General features: G+C 69.8%; 1 protein-coding gene across 1 annotated transcript; it reads left to right on the top strand.

The window, feature by feature from the left end:
• Positions 1-3,790: 3,790 nt before the first annotated feature.
• LOC110391441 (skin secretory protein xP2-like) lies at positions 3,791-11,703 on the top strand. Its single transcript, XM_021383329.1, has 2 exons — positions 3,791-4,246; positions 11,308-11,703. The coding sequence occupies exons 1-2, from the start codon at positions 3,791-3,793 to the stop codon at positions 11,701-11,703; spliced, it is 852 nt and encodes a 283-aa protein (XP_021239004.1).
• The last annotated feature ends 1,675 nt before the right edge of the window (positions 11,704-13,378 follow it).

Here is a 13,378-nt window from a genome sequence, read left to right as displayed (position 1 = left end):
CAACGCTGCCTTCAAGTGTGGCACTGTTGGGATGGGCTGTTGCATTCGGGTGTCGCATTGGGATCGGGTGTCGCATTCAGGTGTTGTTGCATGGGGATCCAATGTTACGCTCTTGGGATGGGGTGTTGTTTCGGGATCCGACGCTGCCTTCAAGAGTCGCACTGTTGGGATCGGGTGTTGCGTTCGGGTTTTGCTGTTGGGATGGGGCGTTGTGTCGGGATCCGATGCCGCCTTCAAGTGTCGCGCTGTTGGGATGGGGTGTTGCTGCTGGGATCCGATGTTACACTGTTGGGATGGGGTGTTGCGTTGGGATCCAACGCTGCCTTCAAGAGTCACGCTGTTGGGATGGGCTGTTGTGTTTGGGTGTTGCATTGGGATCGGGTGTTGCTGTGTCGGAATCTGGTGTTATGCTGTTGGGATGGGGTGTTGTGTCGGGATCCGACGCCGCCTTCAAGAGTCGCGCTGTTGGGATGGGGTGTTGCTGTTGGGATCTGATGTTACGCTGTTGGGATGGGGTGTTGTGTTGGGATCCGATGCTGCCTTCAAGTGTCGCGCTGTTGGGATGGGCTGTTGCATTCGGGTGTTGCTGTGTTGGGATCTGATGTTACGCTGTTGGGATGGGGCGTTGTGTTGGGATCCGATGCCGCCTTCAAGCGTCGCGCTGTTGGGATGGGGTGTTGCTGCTGGGATCCGATGTGACGCTGTTGGGATGGGGCGTTGTGTCGGGATCCAACGCTGCCTTCAAGTGTGGCACTGTTGGGATGGGGTGTTGCGTTCGGGTGTCACATCAGGATTGGGTGTCGCATTCGGGTGTTGTTGCATCGGGATCTGATGTGACGCTGTTGGGATGGGGTGTTGCGTCGGGATCCAACACTGCCTTCAAGAGTCACACTGTTGGGATCGGGTGTTGCGTTCGGGTTTTGCTGTTGGGATGGGGTGTTGTGTCGGGATCCGACGCCGCCTTCAAGAGTCGCACTGTTGGGATGGGGTGTTGCGTTCGGGTGTTGCTGTCGGGATCCAATGTTACACTGTTGGGATGGGGCGTTGCGTTGGGATCCAACGCTGCCTTCAAGTGTCGCGCTGTTGGGATGGGGTGTTGCTGTGTTGGGATGCGATGTGACGCTGTTGGGATGGGGCGTTGCGTTGGGATCCGATGCTGCCTTCAAGAGTCGCGCTGTTGGGATGGGCTGTTGCGTTCGGGTGTCTCCTCGGGATGGGGTGTCGCGTTCGGGTGTCGTCGCGTCGGGTTGCGCTGTCCGGGGGCGTCGGGTCACCAGGACCCGGCGTCAACGTTCGGGTGTCGCGTCGCCGGGCTCCCGCCTGACGTTAGCGCCGCGTGCGGGTGTCGGGGCGGNTGTGATGGGGAGCAGGAGCGGGTGTCGCGTTGTTCGGATCCCGTCTTGCGTTCGGGTGTTGCGTCGCGATCCCACGTTGTGTTCGGGTGTTGCGTCGCGATCCCATGTTGTGTTCAGGTGTTGTGTTGTTGTGATCCCACGTTGTGTTCGGGTGTTGCGTCAGGATCCCATGTTGTGTTCGGGTGTTGCATGAGGATCCCATGTTGTGTTTGGGTGTTGTGTTGTTGCGATCCCATGTTGTGTTCGGGTGTTGCATCAGGATCCCATGTTGAGTTCAGGTGTTGCATCAGGATCCCATGTTGTGTCTGGGTGTTGTGTTGTCGCGATCCCACGTTGTGTTCAGGTGTTGCGATCCCACGTTGTGTTTGGGTGTTGTGTTGTTGCGATCCCACGTTGCGTTCGGGTGTTGCGTCACGATCCCACGTTGTGTTCGGGTGTTGCGATCCCACGTTGTGTTTGGGTGTTGCGTTGTTGTGATCCCACGTTGCGTTCAGGTGTTGTGTTGTTGTGATCCCACGTTGCGTTCGGGTGTTGTGTCAGGATCCCACGTTGCATTCAGGTGTTGTGTTGTTGTGATCCCACGCTGCATTCAGCTGTTGTGTTGTTGCGATCCCACGTTGCGTTCAGGTGTTGTGTTGTTGTGATCCCACGTTGTGTTCGGGTGTTGTGTTGTTGTGATCCCACGTTGTGTTCGGGTGTTGCGTCAGGATCCCATGTTGAGTTCGGGTGTTGTGTTGTTGCGATCCCACGTTGTGTTCAGGTGTTGCGTTGCGATCCCACGTTGTGTTCGGGTGTTGTGTTGTTGTGATCCCACGTTGTGTTCGGGTGTTGCGATCCCACATTGTGTTTGGGTGTTGCGTTGTTGTGATCCCACGTTGTGTTCAGGTGTTGCGTTGCGATCCCACGTTGTGTTCGGGTGTTGTGTTGTTGTGATCCCACGTTGTGTTCGGGTGTTGCGTCAGGATCCCATGTTGAGTTCGGGTGTTGCGTCAGGATCCCATGTTGTGTTTGGGTGTTGCAATCCCATGTTGTGTTCGGGTGTTGTGTTGTTGTGATCCCATGTTGAGTTCGGGTGTTGTGTTGTTGCGATCCCACGTTGTGTTCAGGTGTTGCGTTGCGATCCCACGTTGTGTTCGGGTGTTGCGATCCCACGTTGTGTTCGGGTGTTGCGTTGTTGTGATCNCGGGTGACAACAGTGACATTGTTGTGCCCCCCCCCCCCCGTGGCATCAGGTGACAACAACTGGGTGACAACAGTGACATTGCTTTGTCCCCACCACGGCGCCGGGTGACATTCCGCGCTCGGTGACACGGCGGTGACTTCACGGTGACACCTCTTGACCCCTCGTGTCCCCTCGGGGGGGGGTGGCGGTGACCCCCCGTGTCACACCCGCTCACGTGCGCGGGACCGGCCGGGTGACATCGCCGGCCACGGTGTCACCCCCCCCCCACCCCCTCCCAGCCCCACATTGGGGACAATGCGGCCGGGTGACATTCCTGGCGGTGCCGCGTGCTCCTGTTTTGGGGTGACACTCCCAGCCGCGGCGCGGTGACATCAGCGCTTCGGAGCGGGGACAACGCGGNGGGCTATGGGGCAGGCTATGGGGCAGCGGGGTGGGCTATGGGGCAGGCTGTGGCACAGTGGGGTTATGGAGCGGGCTATGGGGCAGGCTATGGGGCTGTGGGGCAGGTTATGAAGCTGTGGCGCTATGGGTCCAGCTATGGGGTGGGCTATGGGGCAGTCTATGGGGCAGGGGGGTTATGTATCCAGTTGTGGGGCGGGGGCATTATGTGTCCAGGTATGGGGCAGACTATGGGGCAGTGGGGTTGTGGGTGCAGCTATGGGGCTGGCTATGGGGCAGCGAGGCGGGCTATGGGGCAGGCTGTGGCACCGTGGGGTTATGGAGCGGGTTATGGGGCAGGCTATGGGGCTGTGGGGCAGGTTATGAGGCTGTGGGGCTATGGGTCCAGCTATGGGGTGGGCTATGGGGCAGTCTATGGAGCAGGGGGGTTATGGGTCCAGCTGTGGGGCAGCAGATTTATGGTCCAGCTATGGGGCAGGCTATGGGGCAGTGGGGTTGTGGGTGCAGCTATGGGGCTGGCTGTGGGGCAGCGGGGTTATGGAGCGGGTTATGGGGCAGGCTGTGGGGTTGTGGGGCAGGTTATGAGGCTGTGGGGCTATGGGTCCAGCTGTGGGGTGGGCTATGGGGCAGTCTATGGGGCAGGGGTGTTATCTGTCCAGCTATGGGGTAGTGGGGCTACGGGTCCAACTATGGGGCAGGCTATGGGGCAGTGGGGTTCTGGGTCCAGCTGTGGGGCTGGCTATGGGGCAGTGGGGCTATGGGGCAGGTTATGGGGCAGTGGGGCTATGAGTCCAGTTGTGGGGCAGGCTATGGGGCAGTGGGGCTGTGGGGCAGGTTATGGGGCTGTGGGGCTATGGGTCCAGATGTGGGGCAGTGGGGTTGTGGGTGCAGTTATGGGGCAGGCTATGGGGCAGTGGGGCTATGGGGCAGGTTATGGGGCTATGGGGTCATTGTGGTGTTGGCGCTATGGGGTGCGGCTGACCCCCATCTTCGCCCCCCCCCGCCCCCCCCCAAGAACCAGTTCGCGGCTCTGGGCTCTGAAGAGGAAGAGGAAGGGGATGAGGCCGAAGAGCCCGGAAGTCCCGCCCCCAAAAAGGGCACCACCCCTGGAAGTCCCGCCCCCAAAAAGGGCGCTGCCCCAGGAAGTCCCGCCCCCCAAAAGGGCACCACCCCCGGAAGTCCCGCCCCGGAAGCGGGCCCCGCCCCCAGCACGGGGCCCGGGGATGAGGAGGAGGAGGAAGAGGAGGAAGGCGGGAAGAAGGCCGAGGCGCGGGTCAGCAAAAAGGAGCGGAAGAAGATGAAGAAGCAGGTGAGGGGGCGGGGCTTGGGGCGGAAGGGGCGGGGCTTGGGGCGGAAGGGGCGGGGCTTGGGGCGGAAGGGGCGGGGCTTGGGGCGGAAGGGGCGGGGCTTGGGGCGGAAGGGGCGGGGCTTGGGGCGGAAGGGGCGGGGCTTGGGGCGGAAGGGGCGGGGCTTGGGGCGGAAGGGGCGGGGCTTGGGGCGGAAGGGGCGGGGCTTGGGGCGGAAGGGGCGGGGCTTGGGGCGGAAGGGGCGGGGCTTGGGGCGGAAGGGGCGGGGCTTGGGGCGGAAGGGGCGGGGCTTGGGGCGGAAGGGGCGGGGCTTGGGGCGGAAGGGGCGGGGCTTGGGGCGGAAGGGGCGGGGCTTGGGGCGGAAGGGGCGGGGCTTGGGGCGGAAGGGGCGGGGCTTGGGGCGGAAGGGGCGGGGCTTGGGGCGGAAGGGGCGGGGCTTGGGGCGGAAGGGGCGGGGCTTGGGGCGGAAGGGGCGGGGCTTGGGGCGGAAGGGGCGGGGCTTGGGGCGGAAGGGGCGGGGCTTGGGGCGGAAGGGGCGGGGCTTGGGGCGGAAGGGGCGGGGCTTGGGGCGGAAGGGGCGGGGCTTGGGGCGGAAGGGGCGGGGCTTGGGGCGGAAGGGGCGGGGCTTGGGGCGGAAGGGGCGGGGCTTGGGGCGGAAGGGGCGGGGCTTGGGGCGGAAGGGGCGGGGCTTGGGGCGGAAGGGGCGGGGCTTGGGGCGGAAGGGGCGGGGCTTGGGGCGGAAGGGGCGGGGCTTGGGGCGGAAGGGGCGGGGCTTGGGGCGGAAGGGGCGGGGCTTGGGGCGGAAGGGGCGGGGCTTGGGGCGGAAGGGGCGGGGCTTGGGGCGGAAGGGGCGGGGCTTGGGGCGGAAGGGGCGGGGCTTGGGGCGGAAGGGGCGGGGCTTGGGGCGGAAGGGGCGGGGCTTGGGGCGGAAGGGGCGGGGCTTGGGGCGGAAGGGGCGGGGCTTGGGGCGGAAGGGGCGGGGCTTGGGGCGGAAGGGGCGGGGCTTGGGGCGGAAGGGGCGGGGCTTGGGGCGGAAGGGGCGGGGCTTGGGGCGGAAGGGGCGGGGCTTGGGGCGGAAGGGGCGGGGCTTGGGGCGGAAGGGGCGGGGCTTGGGGCGGAAGGGGCGGGGCTTGGGGCGGAAGGGGCGGGGCTTGGGGCGGAAGGGGCGGGGCTTGGGGCGGAAGGGGCGGGGCTTGGGGCGGAAGGGGCGGGGCTTGGGGCGGAAGGGGCGGGGCTTGGGGCGGAAGGGGCGGGGCTTGGGGCGGAAGGGGCGGGGCTTGGGGCGGAAGGGGCGGGGCTTGGGGCGGAAGGGGCGGGGCTTGGGGCGGAAGGGGCGGGGCTTGGGGCGGAAGGGGCGGGGCTTGGGGCGGAAGGGGCGGGGCTTGGGGCGGAAGGGGCGGGGCTTGGGGCGGAAGGGGCGGGGCTTGGGGCGGAAGGGGCGGGGCTTGGGGCGGAAGGGGCGGGGCTTGGGGCGGAAGGGGCGGGGCTTGGGGCGGAAGGGGCGGGGCTTGGGGCGGAAGGGGCGGGGCTTGGGGCGGAAGGGGCGGGGCTTGGGGCGGAAGGGGCGGGGCTTGGGGCGGAAGGGGCGGGGCTTGGGGCGGAAGGGGCGGGGCTTGGGGCGGAAGGGGCGGGGCTTGGGGCGGAAGGGGCGGGGCTTGGGGCGGAAGGGGCGGGGCTTGGGGCGGAAGGGGCGGGGCTTGGGGCGGAAGGGGCGGGGCTTGGGGCGGAAGGGGCGGGGCTTGGGGCGGAAGGGGCGGGGCTTGGGGCGGAAGGGGCGGGGCTTGGGGCGGAAGGGGCGGGGCTTGGGGCGGAAGGGGCGGGGCTTGGGGCGGAAGGGGCGGGGCTTGGGGCGGAAGGGGCGGGGCTTGGGGCGGAAGGGGCGGGGCTTGGGGCGGAAGGGGCGGGGCTTGGGGCGGAAGGGGCGGGGCTTGGGGCGGAAGGGGCGGGGCTTGGGGCGGAAGGGGCGGGGCTTGGGGCGGAAGGGGCGGGGCTTGGGGCGGAAGGGGCGGGGCTTGGGGCGGAAGGGGCGGGGCTTGGGGCGGAAGGGGCGGGGCTTGGGGCGGAAGGGGCGGGGCTTGGGGCGGAAGGGGCGGGGCTTGGGGCGGAAGGGGCGGGGCTTGGGGCGGAAGGGGCGGGGCTTGGGGCGGAAGGGGCGGGGCTTGGGGCGGAAGGGGCGGGGCTTGGGGCGGAAGGGGCGGGGCTTGGGGCGGAAGGGGCGGGGCTTGGGGCGGAAGGGGCGGGGCTTGGGGCGGAAGGGGCGGGGCTTGGGGCGGAAGGGGCGGGGCTTGGGGCGGAAGGGGCGGGGCTTGGGGCGGAAGGGGCGGGGCTTGGGGCGGAAGGGGCGGGGCTTGGGGCGGAAGGGGCGGGGCTTGGGGCGGAAGGGGCGGGGCTTGGGGCGGAAGGGGCGGGGCTTGGGGCGGAAGGGGCGGGGCTTGGGGCGGAAGGGGCGGGGCTTGGGGCGGAAGGGGCGGGGCTTGGGGCGGAAGGGGCGGGGCTTGGGGCGGAAGGGGCGGGGCTTGGGGCGGAAGGGGCGGGGCTTGGGGCGGAAGGGGCGGGGCTTGGGGCGGAAGGGGCGGGGCTTGGGGCGGAAGGGGCGGGGCTTGGGGCGGAAGGGGCGGGGCTTGGGGCGGAAGGGGCGGGGCTTGGGGCGGAAGGGGCGGGGCTTGGGGCGGAAGGGGCGGGGCTTGGGGCGGAAGGGGCGGGGCTTGGGGCGGAAGGGGCGGGGCTTGGGGCGGAAGGGGCGGGGCTTGGGGCGGAAGGGGCGGGGCTTGGGGCGGAAGGGGCGGGGCTTGGGGCGGAAGGGGCGGGGCTTGGGGCGGAAGGGGCGGGGCTTGGGGCGGAAGGGGCGGGGCTTGGGGCGGAAGGGGCGGGGCTTGGGGCGGAAGGGGCGGGGCTTGGGGCGGAAGGGGCGGGGCTTGGGGCGGAAGGGGCGGGGCTTGGGGCGGAAGGGGCGGGGCTTGGGGCGGAAGGGGCGGGGCTTGGGGCGGAAGGGGCGGGGCTTGGGGCGGAAGGGGCGGGGCTTGGGGCGGAAGGGGCGGGGCTTGGGGCGGAAGGGGCGGGGCTTGGGGCGGAAGGGGCGGGGCTTGGGGCGGAAGGGGCGGGGCTTGGGGCGGAAGGGGCGGGGCTTGGGGCGGAAGGGGCGGGGCTTGGGGCGGAAGGGGCGGGGCTTGGGGCGGAAGGGGCGGGGCTTGGGGCGGAAGGGGCGGGGCTTGGGGCGGAAGGGGCGGGGCTTGGGGCGGAAGGGGCGGGGCTTGGGGCGGAAGGGGCGGGGCTTGGGGCGGAAGGGGCGGGGCTTGGGGCGGAAGGGGCGGGGCTTGGGGCGGAAGGGGCGGGGCTTGGGGCGGAAGGGGCGGGGCTTGGGGCGGAAGGGGCGGGGCTTGGGGCGGAAGGGGCGGGGCTTGGGGCGGAAGGGGCGGGGCTTGGGGCGGAAGGGGCGGGGCTTGGGGCGGAAGGGGCGGGGCTTGGGGCGGAAGGGGCGGGGCTTGGGGCGGAAGGGGCGGGGCTTGGGGCGGAAGGGGCGGGGCTTGGGGCGGAAGGGGCGGGGCTTGGGGCGGAAGGGGCGGGGCTTGGGGCGGAAGGGGCGGGGCTTGGGGCGGAAGGGGCGGGGCTTGGGGCGGAAGGGGCGGGGCTTGGGGCGGAAGGGGCGGGGCTTGGGGCGGAAGGGGCGGGGCTTGGGGCGGAAGGGGCGGGGCTTGGGGCGGAAGGGGCGGGGCTTGGGGCGGAAGGGGCGGGGCTTGGGGCGGAAGGGGCGGGGCTTGGGGCGGAAGGGGCGGGGCTTGGGGCGGAAGGGGCGGGGCTTGGGGCGGAAGGGGCGGGGCTTGGGGCGGAAGGGGCGGGGCTTGGGGCGGAAGGGGCGGGGCTTGGGGCGGAAGGGGCGGGGCTTGGGGCGGAAGGGGCGGGGCTTGGGGCGGAAGGGGCGGGGCTTGGGGCGGAAGGGGCGGGGCTTGGGGCGGAAGGGGCGGGGCTTGGGGCGGAAGGGGCGGGGCTTGGGGCGGAAGGGGCGGGGCTTGGGGCGGAAGGGGCGGGGCTTGGGGCGGAAGGGGCGGGGCTTGGGGCGGAAGGGGCGGGGCTTGGGGCGGAAGGGGCGGGGCTTGGGGCGGAAGGGGCGGGGCTTGGGGCGGAAGGGGCGGGGCTTGGGGCGGAAGGGGCGGGGCTTGGGGCGGAAGGGGCGGGGCTTGGGGCGGAAGGGGCGGGGCTTGGGGCGGAAGGGGCGGGGCTTGGGGCGGAAGGGGCGGGGCTTGGGGCGGAAGGGGCGGGGCTTGGGGCGGAAGGGGCGGGGCTTGGGGCGGAAGGGGCGGGGCTTGGGGCGGAAGGGGCGGGGCTTGGGGCGGAAGGGGCGGGGCTTGGGGCGGAAGGGGCGGGGCTTGGGGCGGAAGGGGCGGGGCTTGGGGCGGAAGGGGCGGGGCTTGGGGCGGAAGGGGCGGGGCTTGGGGCGGAAGGGGCGGGGCTTGGGGCGGAAGGGGCGGGGCTTGGGGCGGAAGGGGCGGGGCTTGGGGCGGAAGGGGCGGGGCTTGGGGCGGAAGGGGCGGGGCTTGGGGCGGAAGGGGCGGGGCTTGGGGCGGAAGGGGCGGGGCTTGGGGCGGAAGGGGCGGGGCTTGGGGCGGAAGGGGCGGGGCTTGGGGCGGAAGGGGCGGGGCTTGGGGCGGAAGGGGCGGGGCTTGGGGCGGAAGGGGCGGGGCTTGGGGCGGAAGGGGCGGGGCTTGGGGCGGAAGGGGCGGGGCTTGGGGCGGAAGGGGCGGGGCTTGGGGCGGAAGGGGCGGGGCTTGGGGCGGAAGGGGCGGGGCTTGGGGCGGAAGGGGCGGGGCTTGGGGCGGAAGGGGCGGGGCTTGGGGCGGAAGGGGCGGGGCTTGGGGCGGAAGGGGCGGGGCTTGGGGCGGAAGGGGCGGGGCTTGGGGCGGAAGGGGCGGGGCTTGGGGCGGAAGGGGCGGGGCTTGGGGCGGAAGGGGCGGGGCTTGGGGCGGAAGGGGCGGGGCTTGGGGCGGAAGGGGCGGGGCTTGGGGCGGAAGGGGCGGGGCTTGGGGCGGAAGGGGCGGGGCTTGGGGCGGAAGGGGCGGGGCTTGGGGCGGAAGGGGCGGGGCTTGGGGCGGAAGGGGCGGGGCTTGGGGCGGAAGGGGCGGGGCTTGGGGCGGAAGGGGCGGGGCTTGGGGCGGAAGGGGCGGGGCTTGGGGCGGAAGGGGCGGGGCTTGGGGCGGAAGGGGCGGGGCTTGGGGCGGAAGGGGCGGGGCTTGGGGCGGAAGGGGCGGGGCTTGGGGCGGAAGGGGCGGGGCTTGGGGCGGAAGGGGCGGGGCTTGGGGCGGAAGGGGCGGGGCTTGGGGCGGAAGGGGCGGGGCTTGGGGCGGAAGGGGCGGGGCTTGGGGCGGAAGGGGCGGGGCTTGGGGCGGAAGGGGCGGGGCTTGGGGCGGAAGGGGCGGGGCTTGGGGCGGAAGGGGCGGGGCTTGGGGCGGAAGGGGCGGGGCTTGGGGCGGAAGGGGCGGGGCTTGGGGCGGAAGGGGCGGGGCTTGGGGCGGAAGGGGCGGGGCTTGGGGCGGAAGGGGCGGGGCTTGGGGCGGAAGGGGCGGGGCTTGGGGCGGAAGGGGCGGGGCTTGGGGCGGAAGGGGCGGGGCTTGGGGCGGAAGGGGCGGGGCTTGGGGCGGAAGGGGCGGGGCTTGGGGCGGAAGGGGCGGGGCTTGGGGCGGAAGGGGCGGGGCTTGGGGCGGAAGGGGCGGGGCTTGGGGCACGGGGCGGAGCCAGCAGGACCCGCGCCCTCAGCGGATTGGATGGGGCCGCGGGTAACCACGCCCCCTTTCAGGGTGAAGCCACGCCCCCTGCTTTAATTGGACTGAGAAGAAGGAGGGGGTGGGGCTTAGAGAAGTGGGCGGGGCTTGGGGGTAAGGGGGGCGTGGCCAGCCATGTGCCTGCCCCAAGCTTGACGGCTATTGGTTCAGTGATACAAGGGGGCGTGGCCACAGGGGGCCCCGCCCACAAGTTGGCTAGCGCCGGCCAATGGATGCGGCTTCGTGCCAAGAAGGGGCGGGGCTTAGCGCTGGTGGGCGGGGCCGACTTTGGGCAGGAATTCCATTGGCTTAATGCATGTTGGGGGTGGGGCCACGGATGGCCCCGCCTACATTCGTGCTGCCCCCGGCCAATGGGAGGGGTGTTATGATCAGAGGGGGCGGGGCTTCTGAAAAGTGGGTGTGGCCAGCGGTAGGTTACAGTCCTCATTAACATACTGTCAGTGGGTGTGGCTTAATGCAGGGAGAGGGCGGGGCTTAGCAGCGGCCACGCCCCCAGCAGGGAACTGTTAACCAGTGGGGGCGTGGCTTGCAGCCGAAGGGGCGGGGCTTAGAGACAGTGGGGCAGAGCTTCGAGCCAATGAGGTGGGGTTTATGCCGAATGGGCGGGGCTAGTGTTATTGTGGGCGTGACTTGGGGTCAAAACAAGATTTATAGCCCAGGGGGCGTGGTCTGTGAGAACCACGCTCTCCTATTGGACCACTGTTGGTCATGGGGCGGGGCTTAGCGTCGTGGGGGCGGGGCTAAGACCAGTTGGGGGCGTGGTTAAGAGAGTAATGGAAGGCTGTGGTCAAAGTGTGTGTGGGGGGGCTTTTACCGGAAGGGGCAGGGCTTTCACCGGAAGGGGTTGGGATCTTTACCGGAAGGGGGTGGGGCTTTCCGGAAGGGGCGGGGTTTTACCGGAAGGGGTGGGGCTTACACAGAAAGGGGTATGGATATTTACCGGAAGGGGTGGGGCGTACACCGGAAGGGGTAGGGCTTTTTTTTACCGGAAGTGGGTGTGGCTTTAAACCGGAAGGGCTATGAGTTTTTATACCGGAAGTGGGTGGGGCTTACACAGGAAGGGGTAGGGCTTTTTTACCGGAAGTGGGTGGGGCTTTAAACCGGAAGGTGTGGGGTATTCACCGGAAGGGGGTGGGGCTTACACCGGAAACAGTGATTTTTACCGGAAGGGGGTGGGGCTTACACCGGAAGGGGTGGGATTGTTACCGGAAGTGGGCGGGCTTTCACCGGAAAGGGCGTGGCTTTCACCGGAAGGGCGGGGCCACGACTGACCCTGCCCCCCCCCCCAGCTGGACTACCAGCGCCAGGTGGCCACGATGGCGGCGGCGGCGGCGAGCGAGAGCGACTTCGCGGTGTCCCAGGCCGAGCTGTCGGCGCGCCAGGCCATGCTGGAGAACGCCGCCGACATCAAGGTGCCCCACNCTCTCCGCCGCCTCCGCCATCGCCGCCGCCCCTCCCCCCCCCCCGGGGCCGCCCCTTCCGAGGCCCCGCGCGGGGCCCCCGCTCCGCTCTTCCGCCCCGGGGTTCCGCCCGGTACTTCCGGTGCGGCGCTACCGCTCCGAGCGCTTCCGGCGCGACACTTCCGGTCGGGGCGCCGTGGAGAAGTACGCGTCGAGACGACACTTCCGGTTTCTCGCTTCCGGCGAGAGCCCGTGGAGACGGCACTTCCGGTTCCTCGCTACTAGGGAGTGCGGCTCCAGACGGCACTTCCGGTTTTTTCCGTTCCGGAGAGCGCCCGTCTGGGCGTCACTTCCGGTGAGTGCGCTTCCGGTGATAGCCCTTCGAGACGTCACTTCCTGTTCTTCACTTCCGGCGAGAGGGCCTCCCGACAGCAAATCCCGTTTCCTTACTTCTGGTGAGAGCGAATCCGGAGGGCACTTCCGATTTTTCCGCTTCGAGGGGAGAAGCCCTTCGAGACGTCACTTCCGGTGTACGCGCTTCCGGTGGGAGCGCTTCGAGACGATGTCGGCGGTTTTTCACTCCCGGTGAGAGCCCTTCTGGGCGGGACTTCCGGCGCGGGCTCTTCCCGTGCGTGGCGCGGGAGCGGTAGCGCGCATGCGCAGCAATGGCGGCAACTGGGGCCCTGTAGGCGCGGCTCGAGCGGCAGTGGGGGGAAATTTGGGCTCGAATGCATTCATTTGAAGAAGTGGGCCGCGGTATATTTCGTACCGCGTTTTCGGAAGGAGTTCATTTGGGAAAGTAAATATATGGCCTGGTTTAGTCCCGTATTTTTTAGGAAAGCGGGCGTGGAGATGTAGTGCGCGATCGGTTCTTGTTGGCGGAAGTGGAAAAGCTTCCAGGTGAACGCGAGGGAGCCAATGGGAGGGGAGAACACCTCACAGGGGGGCGGGATGAACGGAAAGGAGCCAATGGGAGGGGAGAGCACCCCAGAGGAGGGCGGGATGAGTGCGAAGGAGCCAATGGGAGGGGAGATAAGAACGGGGGGGGGTGGGACGAGGCTGAAAGAACCAATAGGAGGAGAGATCAAAGCGTGGGGGTGGGACGCTGGCGAAAGAACCAATGGGAGGGGGAGTCACCGAAGAGGGGGCGGGATGAACGGTAGGAAGCCAATGGGAGGGTAGACCATACCAGAGAGGGGAGGGACGAAGCGAAAAGAACCAATAGGAGGAGAGATCACCGCAAGAAGGAGGAGGGATGAAATAGAAGGAGCCAATGGCAGGGCAGAAAGCAGCAGAGGGGGGCGTGACGAGGCGGAAAGAACCAATAGAAGGAGAGAGCACCTCAGAGTGGGGCGGTATGGACGCGAAGAAGCCAATAGGAGTAAAGATCACCCCGGAAGGGGTGGAACGAGCCCCGGATAGCCATTGAGAGAAAAGATCACCTCAGAAAGGGGTGGGACGAAATGGGGGCAACCAATGGAAGGAGAAAAGCGCTGGGAGCAGCCAATGGGAGGAGGGGACGTTCGCCGGAGGACTTCCGGCGAGGACCGGAAGCGTGGGGGACGTTCTGGTCACGTCTCTGTGGTGGCGCATGCGTAGTGCGCGGCCATGCCGAAGGGAGCGAGGAGCGCGGCGGGGCGGGAGGAGGAATGGAAGGGGGAGAGCGACGGGAAGGGTGAGCGGCGCCGTGGGGCGGGGGGATGTGGGGCTGGGAGCCACGGATCTATGGGGCTGGAGGTCTGGGATGTGGGGGGCTGGGTGTGTGACAGCTGTGGGGCTGAGGGTGTGGGGTGCGTGGGGCTGGAAGGGTAGGATCTGTGGGGCTGGGGAATGTGTGGGGCTGGGACCTGTGGATCTGTGGGGCTGGAGGGCTGAGATCTATGGGGCTGGAGTACTGACATCCATGGGGCTGGGATCCGTGGGGCTGAGGTCCACGGATCTGTGGGGCTGGGGGTCTGTG

The sequence above is a fragment of the Numida meleagris genome, unplaced genomic scaffold (genome assembly GCF_002078875.1).
Source record: "Numida meleagris isolate 19003 breed g44 Domestic line unplaced genomic scaffold, NumMel1.0 unplaced_Scaffold366, whole genome shotgun sequence".
Lineage (NCBI taxonomy): Eukaryota > Metazoa > Chordata > Aves > Galliformes > Numididae > Numida > Numida meleagris.
The sequence above is the reverse complement of the archived record's forward strand: the minus strand, read 5'-3'. Positions and strand labels throughout refer to the sequence as shown.